Genomic DNA, 18,874 nt, shown 5'->3' with positions numbered 1-18,874 from the left:
GCCTTCTCCCGTATTCATCCATCCGGGTCAAGGCAAGGTTCCGCTGCCTTCCACTGGACGCACCCAAGCAGCATAGAAAAAAAAAAAGTAGCAGGTGCTTTTTTCCATCCACTCTTGCCTGCCCGCCCTCCTTCACTAGGCCCGTTATTGTGGTTTGGGGAATCTGGTGCACAAGCATAACCTTGCATCGAGGTGTACCGACCCTCCTTACCTAATTAACCAACAAAAAAATAAGCCTGCGCATTCTTTGGTTCCCCTCAGAGGGTGCTTGCTTTATCAATGAAGCTCTTCGCAAAGAAATCGTCCAAGAAGCAAGGCCAGGACGACGACGACAACCACCAAGAATCGAGCTACTTCCCTCCCTCTGAGGCCTCTTCTCCCACAAAGTCGCCCACAAAGCCCCGGTCGCCCACCAAGTCGCCGACGAAATCCCCCACCAAAAAACCCTCCCAACCTGCGTCCCCAGGCCCTCGGGAGACAAAGCCGTCGCGCACATCCCGCACCTTTGGCCGCCACCCCACCGATCCCGGCTCACGAAGGAGCAGTAAAATCGACCTCGACTCTCACCCCCTCAACCTTCCTCCTGAAGAACGTGCAAAGAGACTATCTGCACTTTCAGCCATGAGTGGAAACGCCATGGATATCGACCGTGAGTCGAGCGCGGCGCCTTCTTCGCCTCCTGCTGCTGCCGCTCCCGCTGCTGCTGCTGCACCCCAACCTTCTGCGCAGACTTCCTTCTCCGTCCCCAAGTCAAACGGCATTAACACCAATATTAACGGCAATGGCGATGCTCCAGCCCCTCCCCCTCACAAGTCCAACCCCTCCAGTCCAGTCCCCACGACTGAGGACGAGGCCGAGGCCTACAAGGCTGCTGGCAATAAGTTCTTCAAGGAGAAGGACTACAAGAATGCCATTCTTCAATACTCCAAGGGTACGTGTTGCCGACTGCAAATCTCTCTCTGGGCTATAAATTGACAAGTCTGCTCCAGCCATCGAGTTGGTCCCCGATTCGGCTACCTATCTGAGCAACCGCGCTGCTGCATACATGTCCAACACCCAGTACGAGTACGCCCTCGATGACTGCACCCGTGCCTCCGACCTGGACCCCGAGAACCCCAAGATCCTCCTCCGACTTGCTCGCATCTACACCAGCCTGGGTCAGCCCCAAGAGGCCCTGCTCGTCTTCGGCCGCATCAACCCTCCCCCTTCAGCCAAGGACCAGGCTCCGGCCAAGGAGATGTTGAAGCATGTCAACGCTGCGCAGAGTGCCCTGAGAGACGGCACTGCTGGATCAATGGTGCTCCACGCCCTTGATCAGGCCGAGCGTCAACTGGGCTTCGGAGCCTCCAGACCCCGCAAGTGGCAACTGATGCGTGGTGAGGCGTACCTCAAGATGGGTACCGTCAACGCTCTCGGTGAGGCACAGAACCTTGCCATGGGCCTGTTGAGAGGCAACAGCCAGGACCCTGAGGCTCTGGTGCTCCGCGGTCGTGCCCTGTACGCCCAGGGCGAGAACGACAAGGCTGTCAGCCACTTCCGCAAGGCCATCAGCTGCGACCCCGACATGCGTGATGCCGTTAAGTACCTCAGAATCGTTCAGAAGCTCGACCGCATGAAAGAGGAGGGTAACTCGGACTACAAGATGGGTCGCTGGCAGTCTGCCATTGAAAAGTACAGCGCCGCGCTTGAGGTTGATCCCGCCAACCGCGGCACCAACTCCAAGATCCTGCAGAACAGAGCGCTGTGCAAGATCAAGCTCAAGGAGTACGACGCAGCCATTGCTGACTGCGAGCGCGCCATCAGCTTGGACTCAACATACCTCAAGGCTCGCAAGACCAAGGCCAACGCCTACGGTCAAGCAGGCAAGTGGGAGGATGCTGTCAAGGAGTGGAAGAACATCCAAGAGCTAGATCCCGAGGACCGCAGCATCGCCAAGGAGGTGCGCCGGGCCGAGCTGGAGCTGAAGAAGAGCCAGCGCAAGGACTACTACAAGATCCTCGGGGTTGAGAAGGATGCGGACGATAACCAGATCAAGAAGGCCTACCGCAAGCTGGCCATCATTCATCACCCGGATAAGAACCCCAACGACGAGCAGGCTGCTGAGCGCTTCAAGGATATTGGAGAAGCCTATGAGACCCTGAGTGACTCTCAGTAAGTTGATATGGGTGCACGTTGCCCAATCATGTGCTAACCCCCGTTTGCAGGAAGCGTGCCAGCTATGACAGCGGCGAAGACCTCATGGACCCGTCCGACATGTTCAGCCACGGTGGTGGCATGGGCGGTATGGGAGGAATGGGTGGCATGCACGGCGGCATCGACCCGGAGATCCTCTTCAACATGATGGGAGGAGGCGGCGGCTTCGGCGGTGGTGGCGGCTTCAATGGAGGCGGCTTCCCCGGCGGAGGTGGTGGCGGTGGTGCGCACTTCAACTTTGCCGAAGGCGGCGGCCGCCCTCGTGGTGGTGGCGGTGCCGGCGGCTTCGGTGGACGCGGTTTCAACTTCTCAACCTGACAATCCGAGTCAGAGGAAGAAGCAGAACTATCCGACGAGTCAGCAGAGTCGGGACGAAATACGGGCGGCTCATTCGCTGCAAAGCCGATGAAGAGCCACACGAAGCGGCGCCAAGAAGAAGGCGACCGGATTGTGGACAAGATTCGCCAGTATGGAATCTGGATTGTGGCCGCTCTGGTCCTGGTCCCGTTCCAGCTCCTGTTGCTGGTAGCGGCAGCTATGGGATTCGTGTACATTTGCATCATAGGGGCCCGGAAGCTGGGCATACGGCTCCGCGGCGGGGAATGAGTCTTGTGTTTGTCTTTTTTTGTTTTTCAAACGACTGCAGATCGGGATAGACTACAAACGCACAGAAAAAGTGTCACACGGGCGGCGTTTTTTACCCAGGCATCGATCCAATCGTCCCTATTTTTCACTTTACCCCAAACTTTTTTGTTTTCCTTTCACAACTTTACAACCTTTTTTGTAGAGACATACTAGGGAGAGAGGGAAGAGGAAGAGAGAGAACAAGAGTTCACGACCAAAACAATATCCCCAGAAACCAAACCGAATTTCACGACCCAAACTGGGAAAAGAGGGGCTAGGAGGGCGTCTTTGCATATCTCATTTGAAAAGGGCACTTGAGTGACGCCTCCAACAAAATGTTGTGTATTTTGCGCGCGAAGTTAAGGCATAGTTGAACAATTGGTAATTGACTTTGCAAATATCGCATGGAAGCGCATGTCCTGGCGTTACCGATAACAATTATTGTGATTCTTTCTGTGTGACGTGCTATCCGCACGACTCTTGTCTCTCTCTGGGTATCAAATTCCATGCGCCTTTTACTGCTCGCCCCATCGATCCTGGGCCTTTTTCCGTATCCAACATTCGTCCATCTCACCCGCCCGGTTCCATAAACCTCATATCCTGATGCTCGAGGACCCTCCCAATCCCAACTAGCCTTGAGGGGCAACCCGCTCAACCTGGAAAGGCGCGCACCTCACAACCCACCAGGCTTCCCACTCCCAACAACTTTTCCCCCCTCCAACACCCGTCCAACATCCTCCCTCAACTCGGGCATCCCCCTCTCCACGTGATCCGCAAGGACATCCCTAAACTGCGCAAAGGCATTCATCTTGCCCTTCATGAGCTGATTCCCGCGCCTGACGAGCTCCACAAACTCGCGCGTGTAAATGTCTGGGTTCCGCCCGTTTTCGACGTACTGCACCAGTTCCGGCGGGATCTTGGGCAGCGCGCCGGGGAGGTCGGGGGAGGGCGGGGCGCCTGCTGTGGCGGTCATGTGAACGCGTTGGAGGGATTGCGAGAGGGCTTGGACCGAGTCTGCGAGGGCGGGGGCGGTGGGTGCCGAGGGGGTTGCGTTGTAGGTTGTTACTTGGACTAGGATTTGGTAGAGGTCTTGGATTGTGTCTTTTAGTTGCTCTGTGTTTTTTGGGGGAGATGATGTTAGCGGATGTGATTGAGGGAGAGGGAGGGAGGGAGGGATGTGCGGTGTTGTATACGTACGTTCCAGCTCTTCGGGGGTTGGTTTGTCTAGCGGTGCCATTTTGGGGGTTGCTGGGTTTCGCGATCTTTTCGCGGCGTGATATGCGTGAATTGTTGTGTTCTTCGATGTTTGTGGATAGGTAGAGGGGGAGCGCAGGCGACGTGGTTGAGCGGAGCAGCTCGGGCGAGGACGATTGATGGTGGTAGGTGAAGTTGCGATTGCGACGTGAGGGACGAGGCTGAGAAATCCGCGGGTTGTAGTGGAAAGTAATCAAGGTCGAGGTTGGATTGGATTGATGGATGGATGGAATTTGGTGCTAGCCAGTTGGCGGGATGGGCCGGTGGCACACACCTTGTGGGTGAGGTGTGGGGGCGCTTGCAGGGATGTCAAGTGCGACTGCAGACGGGGTCCCTGGCGCGCGACCGCGGCCGTTAGTTATGTCGCGACCCTGGTCTTTATTTGTGAAGAAGCATTCAGTCTAACGACCCCTCTACATAAATATGAGAGGGACGCTGGATCAGCCAGCTGGCTTATCGATGCTTCTTGATTTGACTATCTATGCTATTCATGCTCCGCGAAGAACCCACGACGTTGAAGAGACTGGTATTGATGTCTCTATTGGTGAAGATATATTTTATTCTCGAATGCCTCCCGCATTCCGCATCATCACTAGTGGTAAAGAATACTTACCCAAGTGCTACTCCATCTCTGGCGTCTGGCATGTTTGCTCCGCCACCTCTCTTACTTCCCACTGAACAGCTTCCGTAAAGCCTGCAGGTTCCTCTTCTTCCCTGCTTCGCCGGGAGAGTCGGCCCCATCCGAGAGAAGCCTCTCCGTGCTCTGATTCAAACCCGGATTCGGACTACTACCATCGTCCTCGGTCGCATTAGCTGTGTCCTCCGACATCACCAAGCTAGCTCTAGCACGACTGGTTGGACTGAATGCTGCCATAACAGGCCGTATGATCCGCGGTCGCGGCGACGGGGACCGGATGGGGTTGTACCGCTCCAGATACTCGGATGACTGAGGCGGAGGCGTTCGGAGTACGGCGTGACGCCGTGGGATGCGAGCAGGTACTAGTGGACTTTGCGGTCGTGCACGCCGTAGTTGCGGCGGTGGCGGTGGGGTGTTGTACCGCGTCTGCTGCTTAGAGGGCGTCTCTGGCGGAGTCACATAACCCGATGAGGTCGTCGTGTCCGATTTCTCGAGTCGGGAGGCAAATCGAGAAGAGGGCCGTTTGAGGGGCTCGTTGCTGACCCACGAGAGGGGAGGTGCTCGTCGAATCTCAGACGGTGTCCAAATCGAACGAGACCTAGGCGGTGTTTGCGGCGGGGAGGTGGGGCGTACCGGCGTAGTTGGTCTGATGGTCGGTGTAAGTGAATTCGTCGACTCCATTGAAGGGGTGCCGGATATTGACGTCGCTGGGGTCTGCGAGAGGCCAGCTAGAGGATGAGATGCAAGGAATCCTCTTGGCTCTTCTCTGGCCACTTGATCGATGCCCCGGAATGGCTGCATCCATACCGGTATGGGCTTCGTTGGACTTGGTTTGAACGCAGGTTGGCCGATGGGATCGTTGATGGAGACGTATATAGTAGACTCGGCAGGCGGCGTCGCGAGATACCCTCTACTCTCATCATGAGATCCGTCCCCTATCCTGCGGAACGATGACGAGTCCGGGCTGAGAGACCGGATAGACTGGCGTGAAGTTAGCTTCGACACCCTCATCATCCTCACACAACTTACCGCCGGAACCCTCCTCAACTGCCCAGCTCTACCCTCGCCAGCACCCCATCTCGCGCGACCAAGTCCACCATCAACCCTCTCAACCCTCCTTAACCCCTTCTGCACAACATCCTCCCCCTCCGTACCAACACAACAAGAAGCACAAAGCGGCACCGCCTCCACCTCTTTCATATTCCCCTTGCCCTCCGTCCCAGCAACCCTGCCAGCCATGCTACTCCCATCACCACCACCACCAGCATCGCGACCCTCGTCAAAGAGGTCCAGCACAGACACCCCTCGGTAGATGAGCTTGCTCCCGTAAAACATACACCCGTAACACGCGCGATGCCAGAAGCACTACCCCAAGCTGACGCAATCGTCACCGCGGTAGACAATTTCGCCGCAGACCCAGCAGATGGCTAGGTCGATCAGCGCGGCGTAGCAAGGCGAGCAGCTCAGACGTGCTTCCCGGCCGATGACGTGTGAGGGGCCGTCGAAGGGCTGGAAGCAAAAGGTGCAAGTAAACGGGGTTGACGCCGTTGATGCCATGTCTTTGAGAGAATGTCCCAGTCCGGGGCGGTCACGAATGATCCTTGTATAGAAAATGAACGGATGTCGATGTTACGTTGGGAGAGAGAATGCAGCGGCCGCACTGGGGCATGGAAGATGTGTTTGGTTAAGACTTGATCGTTGCAGCTGCCTCGGAAAACCGAGACGTCGTGCCTTCTCACATGTCCCATCAAGCTGCCCATCGCAGCTGCTGCAACATTTGACAAACATCACTTGTCTCAATCTAACCAAGACACCCAAGATCAACATGTCCGTACGTGATGAAAGTGCAACTTTTCAAAGACCTGAAGTTCAGCAAAAGGTAGAACCTTTGGCCGAGAACTAAAGTAAACAGATAATCTCGACCCGACGCCGGTAGGTATTGTACAAAAATGAGCAAACACGAACGCCAAGACCAGTCCATATGCCCCCCATGCAACCCTCGTGGTCCAGCCTATTCCGTCCATAAGCATCCTTGTTACGCCAGTCGTATCCCTCTGGACTTTGCACTGCGGAAGATCATCGGCTCTCCAATGCAATCGACTGCACGTGTGTCCAATCCGCCAACATCCGCATTCATCGTCATATTATACAGTCCAACAAGACCAATGTAAGTGGTTGTGTGTCCTTCGATCAGCCAAGTTGTCGGGCATTTCCTGTTGCCATCCTTACTGGCGAGCCTTCGGCTTCGCCAACATGTTGAGTCGGCTCAGACTCATACCGCTGCGCTTCTTGGTGGGGCTCGGCGATTGAGCAACGCGAGGGCTCTGGAGCTTCTTGCCAATGGTGCCGGGGGTCGCACCCATCAGTCTGGGAGCCAGGAGAGCATCGCCCTCGGGCACATGCTCGGCCTTGCGTCTCTTGCCAGCTCTATCACCAGAGTCCACTTCAAGGTCTCCCTCCTCTTCACGAGCTCGAGCCCGCTTCTTGTTGGTCATGCCGTGAGGCTTTCCAGCCAAAAACTGCATGGGCGATCTGTTCTCCTTGTTGGAGGTGAACTCGGGACCGGTGGGGAAGCTACCCGGCATGTCCAGCGAGGTCCGCACATGACGGACACTAGCTTGGCCAGCAGTCGAACCAAAACCAGTGGGAGAGACACTACCGAATCGGATGGTGTGGTCGCTGCGGAAGGTGAACGTGCCAGGTACAGTCGGAGGCAGAGGCTTAGCGCTCTCGCTGGCGTTTTCGGTCGCCTTCTCAGACGGGCTACCAACGTTCAATTCGGGGTAGAGGTTATCGCTCTTCTTCCGTTGGGTGACATTGCCATTTCTGAGCATGGCGTCGAGGCTCGGGTACTCAACCTCTCCATTCTTACGGATAGGGCTCATGCTCGCAAAGGCTCGGTGCGCAACTGTGTTCGGAACATCGGCTGCTCGGTTAGTGTCCGGAGTGAAATCGACTCTCTTAAACAGCTTCCTTCGTGGAGTGGTGAACGGAACAGCGGGAATAGTCTTCTCTGCAGCCTGCGGCGCAGGCGTCTGAGAGATGCTAGAAGCGGGCTTGGGAAGAGCACTCTTCGTCTGATTCAAGGCTCCCTTTCCGCCGCGCAGGATGGACTTGACTCTTTCGAAGCGACCAGGGCTCACAATTCGGCGTTTCAGCTCGGCTGTCTTCTCCAACGCACCCAGGTTGTTGGTGGTGACAGATTTTGTGAGACCACCCAGATCAGGCTTGGAGGGCGACTTTCTGAGACTTCCAAGCTCGGGCTTCGAGGGGGACTTGACGAGCGATCCCAGATCAGGCTTGCTGGCTGACTTGGTGAGAGTGCCAGGCAGGGGCATCTTGGAACCAGCAGCCCGAGCCAGGGAAGATGCAGTGGGGCTCGTGAGGGAGGCCAGACTGGGCTGAGATCGAAGACCAGCAGGCGCATCTGTTCCGCTAGACTTGGGGCGCGGGAGGGAGCTGCCATCGCGAGAGACCGGTCGAGCTGTGGTGGCATCGTCCTCGAAGCGCTGTCGCATGCGCTTGACCGACGAAGGTGGTTCAATGTTGGCGAAAATGCGAGACTTGGGGCGAGGTCCAAGAGCCGACTTTGTAGAACTGTTGGAATCCGCGTCGTCCAGGTTGGCCTTGGATGGAGAACGCTTGAGGCTAGACTTCTGCTGCGAGGGCGTGTCAGGGATGCCCAGGTTGATCTTGGACGGCTTCTTCAAGATCGACTTTGGGTGAGTGGGCGTATCGTCGATGTTCGGCTTGGACTGGGATCGCTTCAGGACAGACTTGGGCTGCGTCGGCGTGTCGTCCAGGTTCGCCTTGGAGGGCGATCGCTTCAAGCTAGATTTGGGTTGCGTAGGCGTATCGTCTAGGTTCGCCTTGGACTGAGTACGCTTTAGGCTCTTAAGAGGAGTGGTCCGGCCAGGCTGGGCTCGGAAAGCTGAAGGATGACCTTCGATAGAGTCCATCTTCTTGAACTCGGCCATATGGACAGCGCTGAAGCGACCAGACTTGCCCCTGGCCTTGGCAATTCTACGGCCGTTGATCTCTTCGTCTTCTCTCTCCAGCTCACGCTTGGCCAGCAGTTCGGCCTTGATTCTGGCCGCCTCCTCGCGCAGCTCGTTCATCATCTGCTGTGCATCGCTGCTCAGACCATTGTCTCCGGTAGGCTGGGCGACGCGGAAGGTAAAAGGCGACTCGGGCACGCCCGTGGTCTTGAAAGGCGTCTTCGAAGGCGTCGCCTGGGGATCGGCCTTCTTGTCGGAGGGGTCCATATCTCTGAAGCCGAGCCAGGTAGCGGAGGGAGGTGCTGCGGTGGGGTGAACCTTGCTCGGGTGCATTTCCGACAACGGGGCCTTCAGGTTCGAGTGGGAAGAGGGCGTCGCGGGGTCGTGATTCGGGACGACGAGCGCATTCAGACTCTCAGCGACCTCTTGAGCAGGAGGAGTATCATCGCGTTCGGCAACGGAAGCCAGGGTGGATTTGGCCTTGGGCTATAGATAAAGAAAAAAAATTGTGTGAGTGAGGCGCCACGCCGTTTGTTTACAGAAGCGGTCAAAGAGCGTAGCCTGTTTGCTTACCTTGGGCGTGTTGGTGCTGGCCAACCGGGCCGAACGACGGCGAGGCGGCGACGACATGTTGACTGTTGACTCGTGAGAATTGTCAAGCTCGTTTGCGTGAATGTCGGTGACGATCGAGAGGAGAGCACAAAGTACGGAAGAAATCGAGCCAGCGAGTCCCTGGTTTGGAAGAGGAAGGGTTGATGATGTCAGGCGAGAGAGAAAGTGGATGGGGGTTCCGGGCTGCGGTTGCGGTACGTAGAGCGCGACGGGGATATTTTGGAGAGGGGCCGCTTCGTTTGTTTACATTGCGCGCGGAGGTTGCAGCTCTGATTGGATGACAGGTGAAGGACGGCCCAAGCTCTAGACCCCTTGGCTCTGTGACCTTTGGCGGGATGAAAGTGGGGGCACAGTGAGAAAGATCAGAGAAACCATGCGTTTCTACGCTGGTTTGGCCGTGATTCCACAGTGAGAAATCCATTCTGCCTTCTCCTCACGATACAGTATTGTACTGCCCAGTGTTTGCTTGGATGACCCTCGATATGCTCCTCGTGGGTCATAAACAAGGGGAGCGCGTGGCTAGGGACCCACGGCCACTTATTCTCGAACCCTCTCTTGTTTCAAGAGCTCTTGCGTATTTCATTTTGTTTGATCCATGGCATGCTATACCCATACACTATCTTGTATAGCAGGCCTTCTACGTGCTCCGGTCTTTCTTACATCTCGTGGAATGTGGTGCGCAAAAGAGACCGTTGGATCTAAGCAGTGCCGGAAGCACAGCCCAAACCGAGCGTGAGCCACAACGGCCCGCGCTTCGAACTCAATTCTAATCGGGATTGAAGTCATTGGCTCCATACCGTGAGAAACAGCCCATCCAGTAGCATGGCATCTCAGCATGGTCCTTGGCCTCGCTGGAGATCTGATGCTCAGCATTGATGACTATACTGATCATACTCTTGCGTTCATTTTGTCTTATGGTGGATTACGTCTGCGCAGTTGTCTTAAGAACATCGGCTTTCGTGGAGCTCATGATAATACACGACCACTAAGTATCTTGGTTTGCATTACACACGTTGCCATCTGAACGCAGCAGGCGCTGGCGCTTCAAGAGTGACCTAGATCTCACGCCTTCGTATTAATCTTGCAGCGAAGATATAGGTAAGAATGATTTCAAACATCATTATTCAATGGCCACATCTATAATTCCAATTCCGTGTGGTCTTCAATGCGTTGCAGCAACCCCCAATCCAACCTGTTTGGGCCAGAGTAATGCTCACAAGAGGCCTCAATGCTGAGCCACCTATCCAGTCTATGAGTTGAACACCGTGAAGCCTTAGACCATTATTATGGTAAAAATGCATGTGTACCCCGCCACCCTTGTCCATCCATGCCCATCCATGTTAAACTGTGTACCCGCCATTACAAACAAACAATCCTAAACGCCGACGAGTGAGAGGAATTTTGATCTTCCAGCGTAATGCTTTCTTCTACCAATGCCATGCAGGGTTTTCAATGCGTGGAAGCGATGGCGCCCGTGATGCCTAGCAGGGCCATTCCCATGAATCCAAAAAAGATGCAGAGATTCCGGTTGTGGTTCAAACTCAGCGCCTCAACGAACAGCTGAAGGCCGACGCTCACCATGATTCCAGCCGTAATGGCAAACATGCAAGCGTAAGAGACAGCATTCGGCGTCAGGTGAGTGTGCTTCGCGAGTTTGAACCACAGCACAGCAATGCCCGCACCAAGAGGCTGGCTGAGACCACCGAGGATCGCGGCCCAGAACATAGCCTTCATGCGGCTTCCAAGTGCCATGTACAACGGCAGTGCCATGGCAAATCCTTCTGTGATGTTGTGGACGAACAGGGCCATAAAGACGTTGAAACCTAATGCCGGATTCGCGTGGTTCGTTGCGTAGGTAATGAAACCTTCCGGGAACTTGTGGAGCGCAATGGCGATTGATGTCTGCAAGCCGAGGGAGAGAAAGGCATTGGTAGGGACGTGGTGGTGATGTTGGGCCTCGACATCTTCGTCCGAGTGTTCGCCGTCAGCGTGAGCGTCATGGTCGTGATCCGCATGATCGTGGCCATGGCTGTGGCTGTGGCTGTGTTCGTGGTGATGATGCGCCTCATCGTGTTCCGGCATAGGTTCTCTCGAAGCTGCGCGGCTGGTCCGCATGGTCCCACTGATGGGAGAGTTACACGAGGAACCGCCCTCTTCCAAGTCTTCCAAATCTGCATGACTATGAGCATAAAAGTGCCCCGTGTTAGTGCGTAGGACAGCTGGGGGCTTCGACGTGGACGTCGAGCGGCTACTCATGTGCTTGAAGCATTCCTGGCCACAAGGGTCGGTGTATCCAAAGCATGGGCCCTCCTCATCACAATTCGTCTTCGTGTCTTTGACGAAAGACATGACCCGTTGTTGGACTTGGGCCATGGACGGTCGTCTATCGACGGTGGGGCCACGGCTTCGCGAAGTTCGGGTCGTGGGAGTAGAATGGTTGGTGCTGAGGCTCAGGTTGCCCCTGCTCGAGGCATGGCGCTTGCCCATAGGTGGCGCGCCGTTCTCGTGTGTAACTTCGCCATTCAGAAGGGGGGTAGATTCGGTGGCATGGCCGTTCTTCGCTATCCTTTCAGCAAGCGGTCGTCGAGAGGAGCGGCGACTCGAAGTATACAAGGAAGTCTTTCTGCTCTGGCTACGCGATCGGGTATCGGTCTCGTTGTGTTCGTGCGTGTGGTCGCAATCGACAACATGAGATGGCATGTACTGATGCAGCAGACGTGAAATGACCTGAATGCCAACAAAGCCTCCAATAAAGCCGGCCATCATAAGGAATCCCGCGACCTGGTCTTGGAAGCCACCCTCCTTAAGGTATTGTTTTGCCGATGGGAGCATGTTGTTTAACGCTGAATAAAGCTGTTTCGCAAGAACGCCGTCAGTAGGGGTTCACCAAGATCCAATTGTGAAAGGTTTCTGGGTTTCAACCCACCATGACACCAAAACTCAGACTGAGAGAGCATGCTAGGAAGGCATTGCTGTCTTGTATCCTGAAGTTGCGTTTCCCGGGAAGGTATCGTATAACCAGGTCAACGCAGATGATAGATGCGCCCACAACACAAGCTGCCAAGCAAACCAAACGTTAGTCCAATGTTCGTCGAAGGAGGGCGAGGCTCGGCGCAGTGTGTAAGCTTCTTTACTCACCTATTCCGCTCACGATGCACATGATCCACCCCCTGGTGTCGTTGTCGATGTCTGTCGACTCCATGATGGGCAGCTCGGCTCAACACCTCCAATCAATGCCTGCAGGATGTCTGTGTGCTCGGCGCATGCAGGATGGGATGCGTGGTTTGATATTCTTCTCGCGTGCGATTCGATCTATCTAGTTCTCGAGGTTGTCGACAATCCCAAGAGACTGGATACCGTATATGGTTTAGGTGGCTGCGTCTCGTCCCGCAGCAGAGCGGCTCTGACGTAGGGTAAGGTTGTACGTGCGCAAGGACCCGGTTGGATCGCAAGTCGTGTATGTATGTAGGTCGTAGGAGATGCAAGGAGGTAGATGGCCTAGGAGAGGATATCAGGGTGCTAAGGAGAGGCCGTCGAGGTGCTCGTCGCAAGTTGGTGAGGAGAGGAGAGGAGCGAGGAGGAGAAGTAAAGGCGTAGGTCTAGGGAATGAATGAGTGTGTCGTGATGTTGCAGAGAGAATAAGCTAAGGTAGTGATGTCGATGGCCGCTAGTGAGATCAAATGCGTCTTTGCGCGCAGACAGGTGGGGAGACTGGGAGAGACTTCTGCGCCTTAAGCTTTCCACCTGCGTGGGACGTGGAATCGGGGGGGCGCTGGATCTGGCTCTGTTGGCGGGGCCGGTGCGTTGTTTCCCAGTGATGTTCCATGGACAATGGCTGGGGAGGGAGGATGGGCGACCAGGGGCCCTTATGGGCCTGCCTTTTTCATGGGTTTTTTGCACCGCATTCCGAGAACCTTGATGGCCTTTTTCAGTCAGACTCGTCACCTCAGTATGAGGAAGTCTCACGTCCCAACAGAGCCCGTTTCCCTTTCATTCTTACTTGCACGTTTTTATTCTGTTTTGGTCTCGTACCTACTACCTACGGATCGGTGTTATTTAGTTTATTCATCCTTCTTTTAGTTGACTGCCGCCCTGCAGCTTGCCGTCTGACCCTCCCCGAAAGCAACCCACCTTTTCTTCTTTTCTGATGCAGGAAACATGCGGCTCTCTTTCCAACGAGAGTTGAGGCGACGAACAAGCCAACACTACATTCAGCGAATAGGAATATGTTTTTCCTGTGAGCCAGGTCAGTCACAAAACAATACAGAATTGCAATGTTGTTCGCCCCTTTGTTCGGGATCCCTCGCCCATGTCCCAGACCGAGTCAAGGCATGTTGACAGCTCACGTCCGTGACTGGATCAAGTCTTGGCTATGAGAACCCGGATGGCGGGACGAGGTATCCACGTACCCTAACTTATCCCCTCGAGCCCCATGATGTGCGCCAGCCGCCAACTCACTCAAGCCGCCCGAAGCGCTCTGCTAAACACCAGGCCTCGCAACACGTGAATGTTCTCTTCGCCATTGTTGTCGAAGCGGCATGCCTTTGTTATGTCTTAATTGAATGCTTGATGCCAGTAGGCCAGGATCCCTCTTCAAAAAGAGAGTTTGCGTCGCGCGCGCAGGGTAGATATAAGCCGCGAATCGGAGGCTGGGATTTGGTCATCCGTCATCCCTCGTCCACACCGAGACGCCTGTCACCGGTGGGCCAGTCACACCGAACTCACCGAGATCAGCTTTACATGGGTCCCTGCACGAAATCCTTCCACCCCACATCCACCTGCCTCACGCCGGCAAATGCTCGGGACAAGGAAGCTGCGTGGCTGCATCCTCCTGCCGCACTGAGCTGTTCCCTTTAGGTTCCGAGCAGGTCCCTGGAAATCGCTGCCCCGGGCTATGCGCCGCCGACCATTGCCCAAAATTTTCCAGCTCCGAGCTCCAGATCCCCGTCCCGTGAGGTGAGACATCCACCACACCACCACCACCACCACCAGCAAATCATCACATGCCCTTTTCTCCTTGCCCCGTGGTCAGAATAGTGTCAGCAACGACGGACTCTTGAAATTGGGCAACTCTTCCAACTCCCTCTCCCACTATCATATCGTGGTAGTTGCCAAAGACAAACGAAAAAAGACCCGAAACCGCGTCCCTACAAACCGAACCGTCGCCATGTCGAAAACCACTTCCCTCGCCCTCATGGCGCTAGGCGCCGGAGGCGGCGCCGCGCTCACGGCCTCGATTTTCTCCATGCGCTCCCAGAAGCAACCTCCCACCGCAACGACTACCACAACGACGACAACCTCCTCCTTCTCGACAGCCCCCTCCGTGCCTGTCCCCAGCACCCAGGTCTTCACCAACCCCAACGCCGTCCCGCTCCCTCCCGCACCCTCACCATACGGCGGCGGCGGCGGCGGCCCCGTTGCCTCAAACAGCCCCGTCGACCCAGCAGGCCTCTTCGAATACGGCTTCCCAGGCCCCGTGGCCGACCTCGCGAACCGCCAGGGCCTCGTCTCCTCCTACGACCGCCGCACACGCAACCCGCACTGGGTCGTCGAGCACATCACTCCGGCCTCGCTCGCCCAGCGCGACGGCGACCGCAAACACAGCACCTTTGTCGAAGACGCCTCCGTCCCCGAGAAATTCCAGGCCAAGCTCAAGGACTACTTCCGCAGCGGCTACGACCGGGGCCATCAGGTCCCCGCCGCCGACTGCAAGTGGTCCCAAAAGGCCATGGACGACACCTTTTACCTCACAAACATGTGCCCGCAGGTCGGCGACGGCTTCAACCGCGACTACTGGGCCCACTTTGAGGATTTCTGCCGCCGTCTGACGACGCGATATCCTTCTGTGCGCATCGTCACGGGTCCTTTGTACCTCCCCAAGCGCGACCCCGTCGACGGCAAGTGGTACACAAAGTACGAGGTCATCGGCAACCCGCCCAACGTGGCCGTGCCGACGCACTTTTACAAAATTATCTTTGCCGAGGACGGCAAGGTTGGCGGCAACGTCGCCATTGGCGCCTTTGTGATGCCCAATGCCCCCATCCCGAACTCCAAGCCGCTGTCCGAGTTCGAGATGCCGCTCGAGGCCGTCGAGCGCGCTGCGGGGCTCGAGTTTGCGAGCAAGCTTGCGCCGCAGCGCCGCAAGAGGCTCTGTACCGAGGCGTCGTGTGCTATTGTCGTCAAGGAGTACGCGGATAGGCAGAAGCAGATTGGTGGCGGCGGCAAGGGCCGTTCATAGAAATGGATCGGCGGGGTTGCTGGGGGGCCATGTCGTCGGAGTGCACGGGGATGTTGCGTTTCGCTATGGACCGTTGGGGTTTCTCCTATTTGGCGGGGATCTAGCATAAGGAGTTATTATCACCGTTGTCTTACCTTTCGGGATGTACCATTACTATACTTTGGGGGATGCAACCTACGAGAGAGAGAGAGACAGATGAGAGGTTGGCTGCATCGCATATTTGCATATCAGAGCTACGACACAAGCATCATCCGAAGGGGTTCAAAGCACAAGCAGCGAGGCACATGTACACTAGACAAGCCTGGTCAGTAGGCAGTTGCTGATAGCATGCCTTCACATACATACATCTTCATATTATCCAAAGATGAAAGAATCCCTCGAGCACCTTGACTTGACTTGTGTGTTTTTTTTGGTTCCTCTCCAACGCCAGGGTATCATCAACCCGTTTTTGCCTCCCCAAAGCCACTAATCGTACAATGTCAGGAATGTCGAGGGCCTAGTACTGAAAATCAACATCTTTCGAGCCATATGCCGTCAACCCCCTTTCCCGCTTCCCCTCCCCTGGTTGCCCGCTCACCCAATCTCTCAACGCGACCTCGTGTAGTTTCCCCGTCGCTGCTCCTGCTTAAGACTCTCCTCCTGACTGGGAAGCGGAGCCCGCCTGCCGCCGCGGCCGCCGTGGTCGTCGCGATCTCTGTGATTGTTCACGCCCGGAGGCGCCATGGACATGGGCATGGGCGGGAACCCCGGCGGCGGCACGAAGTTCGGCAGCGGCACCATGCCAGGCGGCGGTGCGAAGCCGCCCGGTGGCGGGGGAGGGAGTGTGCCGCCCGCCTTTTGAATCATTTCGGCAATCTTGGCCAGGTCGGCCGGGTTGCTCGGGTCGATGCCGCCTGGTAGACCTGGGATCATGGGCGGCGGCGGCGCACCGTTTAGGCCGGGCAGGGGGAACGGTAGAGGGGGAGGGGGTGCGCCGCCTGCACCGCCGACGCCGGGGATCATGGGCGGTGGTGGGACGGGACCGCCTGCGCCACCGTTCTGCGGCATCGAGAGGCCGGGTAAGCCTGGTAGACCCGGCAGACCTGGTAGGCCTGGGAACCCAGGGACCATGGGCTGCTTGAGGGGCATCTTCTGGTCGATGAGGCCGTCCATCTCGTCTTCCATCTCCATCTCCTCCTCCTCCTGGCGCTGGCGGCGCCCGCCGCGGCGGTCCCAGGTGCCGTTTGCCTCGGCGGCAGCCTCGCCGACGTGGTAGCGATCCTGGAAGACATCGGCGTCGCCGGGCCGCTTGCGAGACCAGAAGCGAGTGATGCGGTCGTTTGAGCCCGAGGCGAGAATATGGCCGAGTGGGTGCCAGTCGAGGGACCAGATGGCAAAGTCGTGGGCAAAGGGGACCTTGTGGGCGGGATATATCGTCTGCGCCGGGGTCGTTGAGGGGTCGGAGCTATCGTAGGGCGCCATGGTGTTTGCGTGGCCGGCGGGCGTGTTGGGCTCGTCGAGGATGTAGTGGTACAGGGAGCCGTCGTGGCCGCCTGTGCTAAGGAGGTTGGAGTGGACTGGGTGCCAGGCGATGGTCGAGATGTCCTTCTCGTGTCCCTTGAGCAGGCAGATGTCGCGCATCATACGGAGGTCAAAGACGCGGGCCGTCTGGTCTCGTGCCGAGGTCGCCAGGCAGTCACCCTGAACCTTTTCGAACAGCGTCTTTGTGATTGTGTTTTTGTGGCCGTGGAGAGTGGTCAAGCATCGGCCTGTCCTAGGATCCCACAGCTTGACCAAATGGTCTTTTGAGCCTGATACCAACAAGCCCTTTGTCGGATGCCAGTCGCAGCTCTTGGCGTCCCAGCCGTGGCCTTTCAGGGTCGACTCCTCGACTCCTCCAGCAAAATCAAAAATCTTGAGCGTCGAGTCATCGCATGCTGTGACGAATTTGGAGTCGTTGGGGCTAAATGCGAGGTCTCTGACCGGATCGTTATGCGCGGCAATGCTCTGGAGGTTGTTGAAGTTGGGCTGCCAGTACTTGACGCTTCCGTCGTGATCGGCAGAAATGAGCCAGTCGTCGTTGTGAGAGTAGGCCAACGCTCTGATGGCGGAGTCGTGGGCCTGCATAATGGTCTCAAAGTTGAACCCCGTGCCGTTCCATAATGTGAACTCTCCACTGCTTGACGCGGTCAACAGACGGCGACCTTCTGGCGTCCACCGTACCACGTTGACCGGGTGCTTGATCTTGTTGAGTGATGAGTGGAGGTGCTTCACTGGGATTGTGTCGCCGGGATCTGTCCTCCTTGCGGCTGGTGGTATGAACTATGAGCATGTCAGTGTCAGGGATGGGGCATGAGGAAACAGCTGCCATGCGGAAGACTTACGTCGACGATGAAGCTGGCACTTGGCCTCTCGACTTCTCCGGTGTACGCATCCCCGTCGAGTGGTGATCGATGGCGCATCCAATTGGCGACAGTTGAGCCATAGTCAGTCACAGGGCCTGGGGAAGTCAGCTATATGCCCCTGGAAGCTGATCATCGTCTCTCAAGCACGGGAGTAGGCGTGTGGAAGAAGACCAGGTGATGTTTGCCTCAGTCTCTCATAATGTAGACTGAGCGTTCCCACTCTGGTATCATACGCATGAGCTTGTGCTGAGGAACATAGGTAACAACTCACGTCGACCCCTGGCTCTCACGAAACCGCCATCTTGACCCTCTCCATCGCCGCCTGGGCCTCCTCCTCTCCTGCCATGGTGATCCCCTCGGGGTTCATACGCCATCTTTACACTCTCATGAGGTTTTCGCAGTCTCCCTTTGTTGGTATTGAGCTCATGTGTAGTTTATGGCTGATGAACTAAACCCCGAAATTTCAGTAAAATGTGATTTAGCGCTTGTTGGTGACGGAGCTTCAGCATTGTTCGGTTCCACGAGGCTGGTTCGTCGCCAATCACAGTGAAAACGACCGCGACGCGTGCACAGGCCAGCTACTTTTCTCGCAGTCACATGACCCAGAATGAACAATTGGAGCTGCACAGCTGGGAGCTGGGAGCTGGGAGCTGGAGGAAGGCACGTCCCTTCCAACGTCGTCAATTTCCGCCGATGAGCTAATGCAGCCTGGGTACGTACCGATTCACGCACCACTTCCCGGGAAGGTCCACGGTTTTTATCGGTTTTCTTATCCGGGCCAATATCGGGCGCCCAGGTGCCAAATTTCCCATGCCGCGAATGCCCAAAAATATCCCGCGATTCTTCGTGAGGTGATAATTTAATACGGCAAGGTGCGATCCCTCAAGGCCGCCCCTCCCCACTGCCCAGTCAGACAGGCATTTCATTTTCACAT

General features: G+C 56.4%; 7 protein-coding genes across 7 annotated transcripts; 2 read left to right on the top strand and 5 right to left on the bottom strand.

Annotated features, from left to right (window-relative positions):
- Nucleotides 1-279: 279 nt before the first annotated feature.
- Nucleotides 280-2,511, top strand: BDP55DRAFT_542190 (tetratricopeptide; the record flags this gene model as incomplete). Its single annotated transcript, XM_060568286.1, has 3 exons — nt 280-931; nt 990-2,151; nt 2,205-2,511. 3 exons carry the CDS (start codon nt 280-282, stop codon nt 2,509-2,511), a joined length of 2,121 nt encoding a protein of 706 aa, XP_060435009.1.
- A 979-nt stretch (nt 2,512-3,490) lies between these two features.
- On the bottom strand, nt 3,491-4,054 carry BDP55DRAFT_723922 (transcription factor subunit Med10; the record flags this gene model as incomplete). The annotated part of the gene is made up of 2 exons (XM_060578817.1): nt 3,491-3,930; nt 4,015-4,054. The coding sequence occupies 2 exons, from the start codon at nt 4,052-4,054 to the stop codon at nt 3,491-3,493; spliced, it is 480 nt and encodes a 159-aa protein (XP_060435008.1).
- A 243-nt stretch (nt 4,055-4,297) lies between these two features.
- On the bottom strand, nt 4,298-6,530 carry BDP55DRAFT_646649 (uncharacterized protein). The gene has a single exon (XM_060573722.1). It carries the CDS (start codon nt 6,041-6,043, stop codon nt 4,736-4,738), a length of 1,308 nt encoding a protein of 435 aa, XP_060435007.1. The 5' UTR covers nt 6,044-6,530; the 3' UTR covers nt 4,298-4,735.
- BDP55DRAFT_646647 (uncharacterized protein) lies at nt 6,531-9,494 on the bottom strand. Its single transcript, XM_060573721.1, has one exon. The coding sequence runs from the start codon at nt 9,037-9,039 to the stop codon at nt 6,934-6,936; it is 2,106 nt and encodes a 701-aa protein (XP_060435006.1). The 5' UTR covers nt 9,040-9,494; the 3' UTR covers nt 6,531-6,933.
- A 1,273-nt stretch (nt 9,495-10,767) lies between these two features.
- Nucleotides 10,768-12,520, bottom strand: BDP55DRAFT_542261 (ZIP zinc transporter; the record flags this gene model as incomplete). Its single annotated transcript, XM_060568296.1, has 3 exons — nt 10,768-12,171; nt 12,245-12,375; nt 12,457-12,520. 3 exons carry the CDS (start codon nt 12,518-12,520, stop codon nt 10,768-10,770), a joined length of 1,599 nt encoding a protein of 532 aa, XP_060435005.1.
- Nucleotides 12,521-14,485: 1,965 nt separating this feature from the next.
- Nucleotides 14,486-15,556, top strand: BDP55DRAFT_723918 (uncharacterized protein; the record flags this gene model as incomplete). The annotated part of the gene is made up of 1 exon (XM_060578816.1): nt 14,486-15,556. The coding sequence occupies one exon, from the start codon at nt 14,486-14,488 to the stop codon at nt 15,554-15,556; it is 1,071 nt and encodes a 356-aa protein (XP_060435004.1).
- A 454-nt stretch (nt 15,557-16,010) lies between these two features.
- Nucleotides 16,011-18,155, bottom strand: BDP55DRAFT_260628 (WD40-repeat-containing domain protein). Its single transcript, XM_060566340.1, has 2 exons — nt 17,920-18,155; nt 16,011-17,857 (listed from the first exon to the last, which is right to left on the bottom strand). Exons 1-2 carry the CDS (start codon nt 17,995-17,997, stop codon nt 16,142-16,144), a joined length of 1,794 nt encoding a protein of 597 aa, XP_060435003.1. The 5' UTR covers nt 17,998-18,155; the 3' UTR covers nt 16,011-16,141.
- Between the last annotated feature and the right edge of the window lie 719 nt (nt 18,156-18,874).

The sequence above is a fragment of the Colletotrichum godetiae genome (genome assembly GCF_030913485.1).
Source record: "Colletotrichum godetiae strain CBS 193.32 chromosome Unknown BDP55scaffold_4, whole genome shotgun sequence".
Classification (NCBI taxonomy): Eukaryota; Fungi; Ascomycota; class Sordariomycetes; order Glomerellales; family Glomerellaceae; genus Colletotrichum; species Colletotrichum godetiae.
Note: the sequence above shows the minus strand (reverse complement) of the source record. Positions and strands in the feature narration are given on the sequence as shown.

Coding starts and splice junctions, on each gene's coding strand:
- BDP55DRAFT_260628 (XM_060566340.1), bottom strand. CDS start 17,997: ATGCGCCATCGATCACCACTCGACGGGGATGCGTACACCGGAGAAGTC. Junction 17,858..17,919: donor GTGCCAGCTTCATCGTCGAC/GTAAGTCTTCCG, acceptor ACATGCTCATAG/TTCATACCACCAGCCGCAAG.
- BDP55DRAFT_646649 (XM_060573722.1), bottom strand. CDS start 6,043: ATGTTTTACGGGAGCAAGCTCATCTACCGAGGGGTGTCTGTGCTGGAC.
- BDP55DRAFT_646647 (XM_060573721.1), bottom strand. CDS start 9,039: ATGCACCCGAGCAAGGTTCACCCCACCGCAGCACCTCCCTCCGCTACC.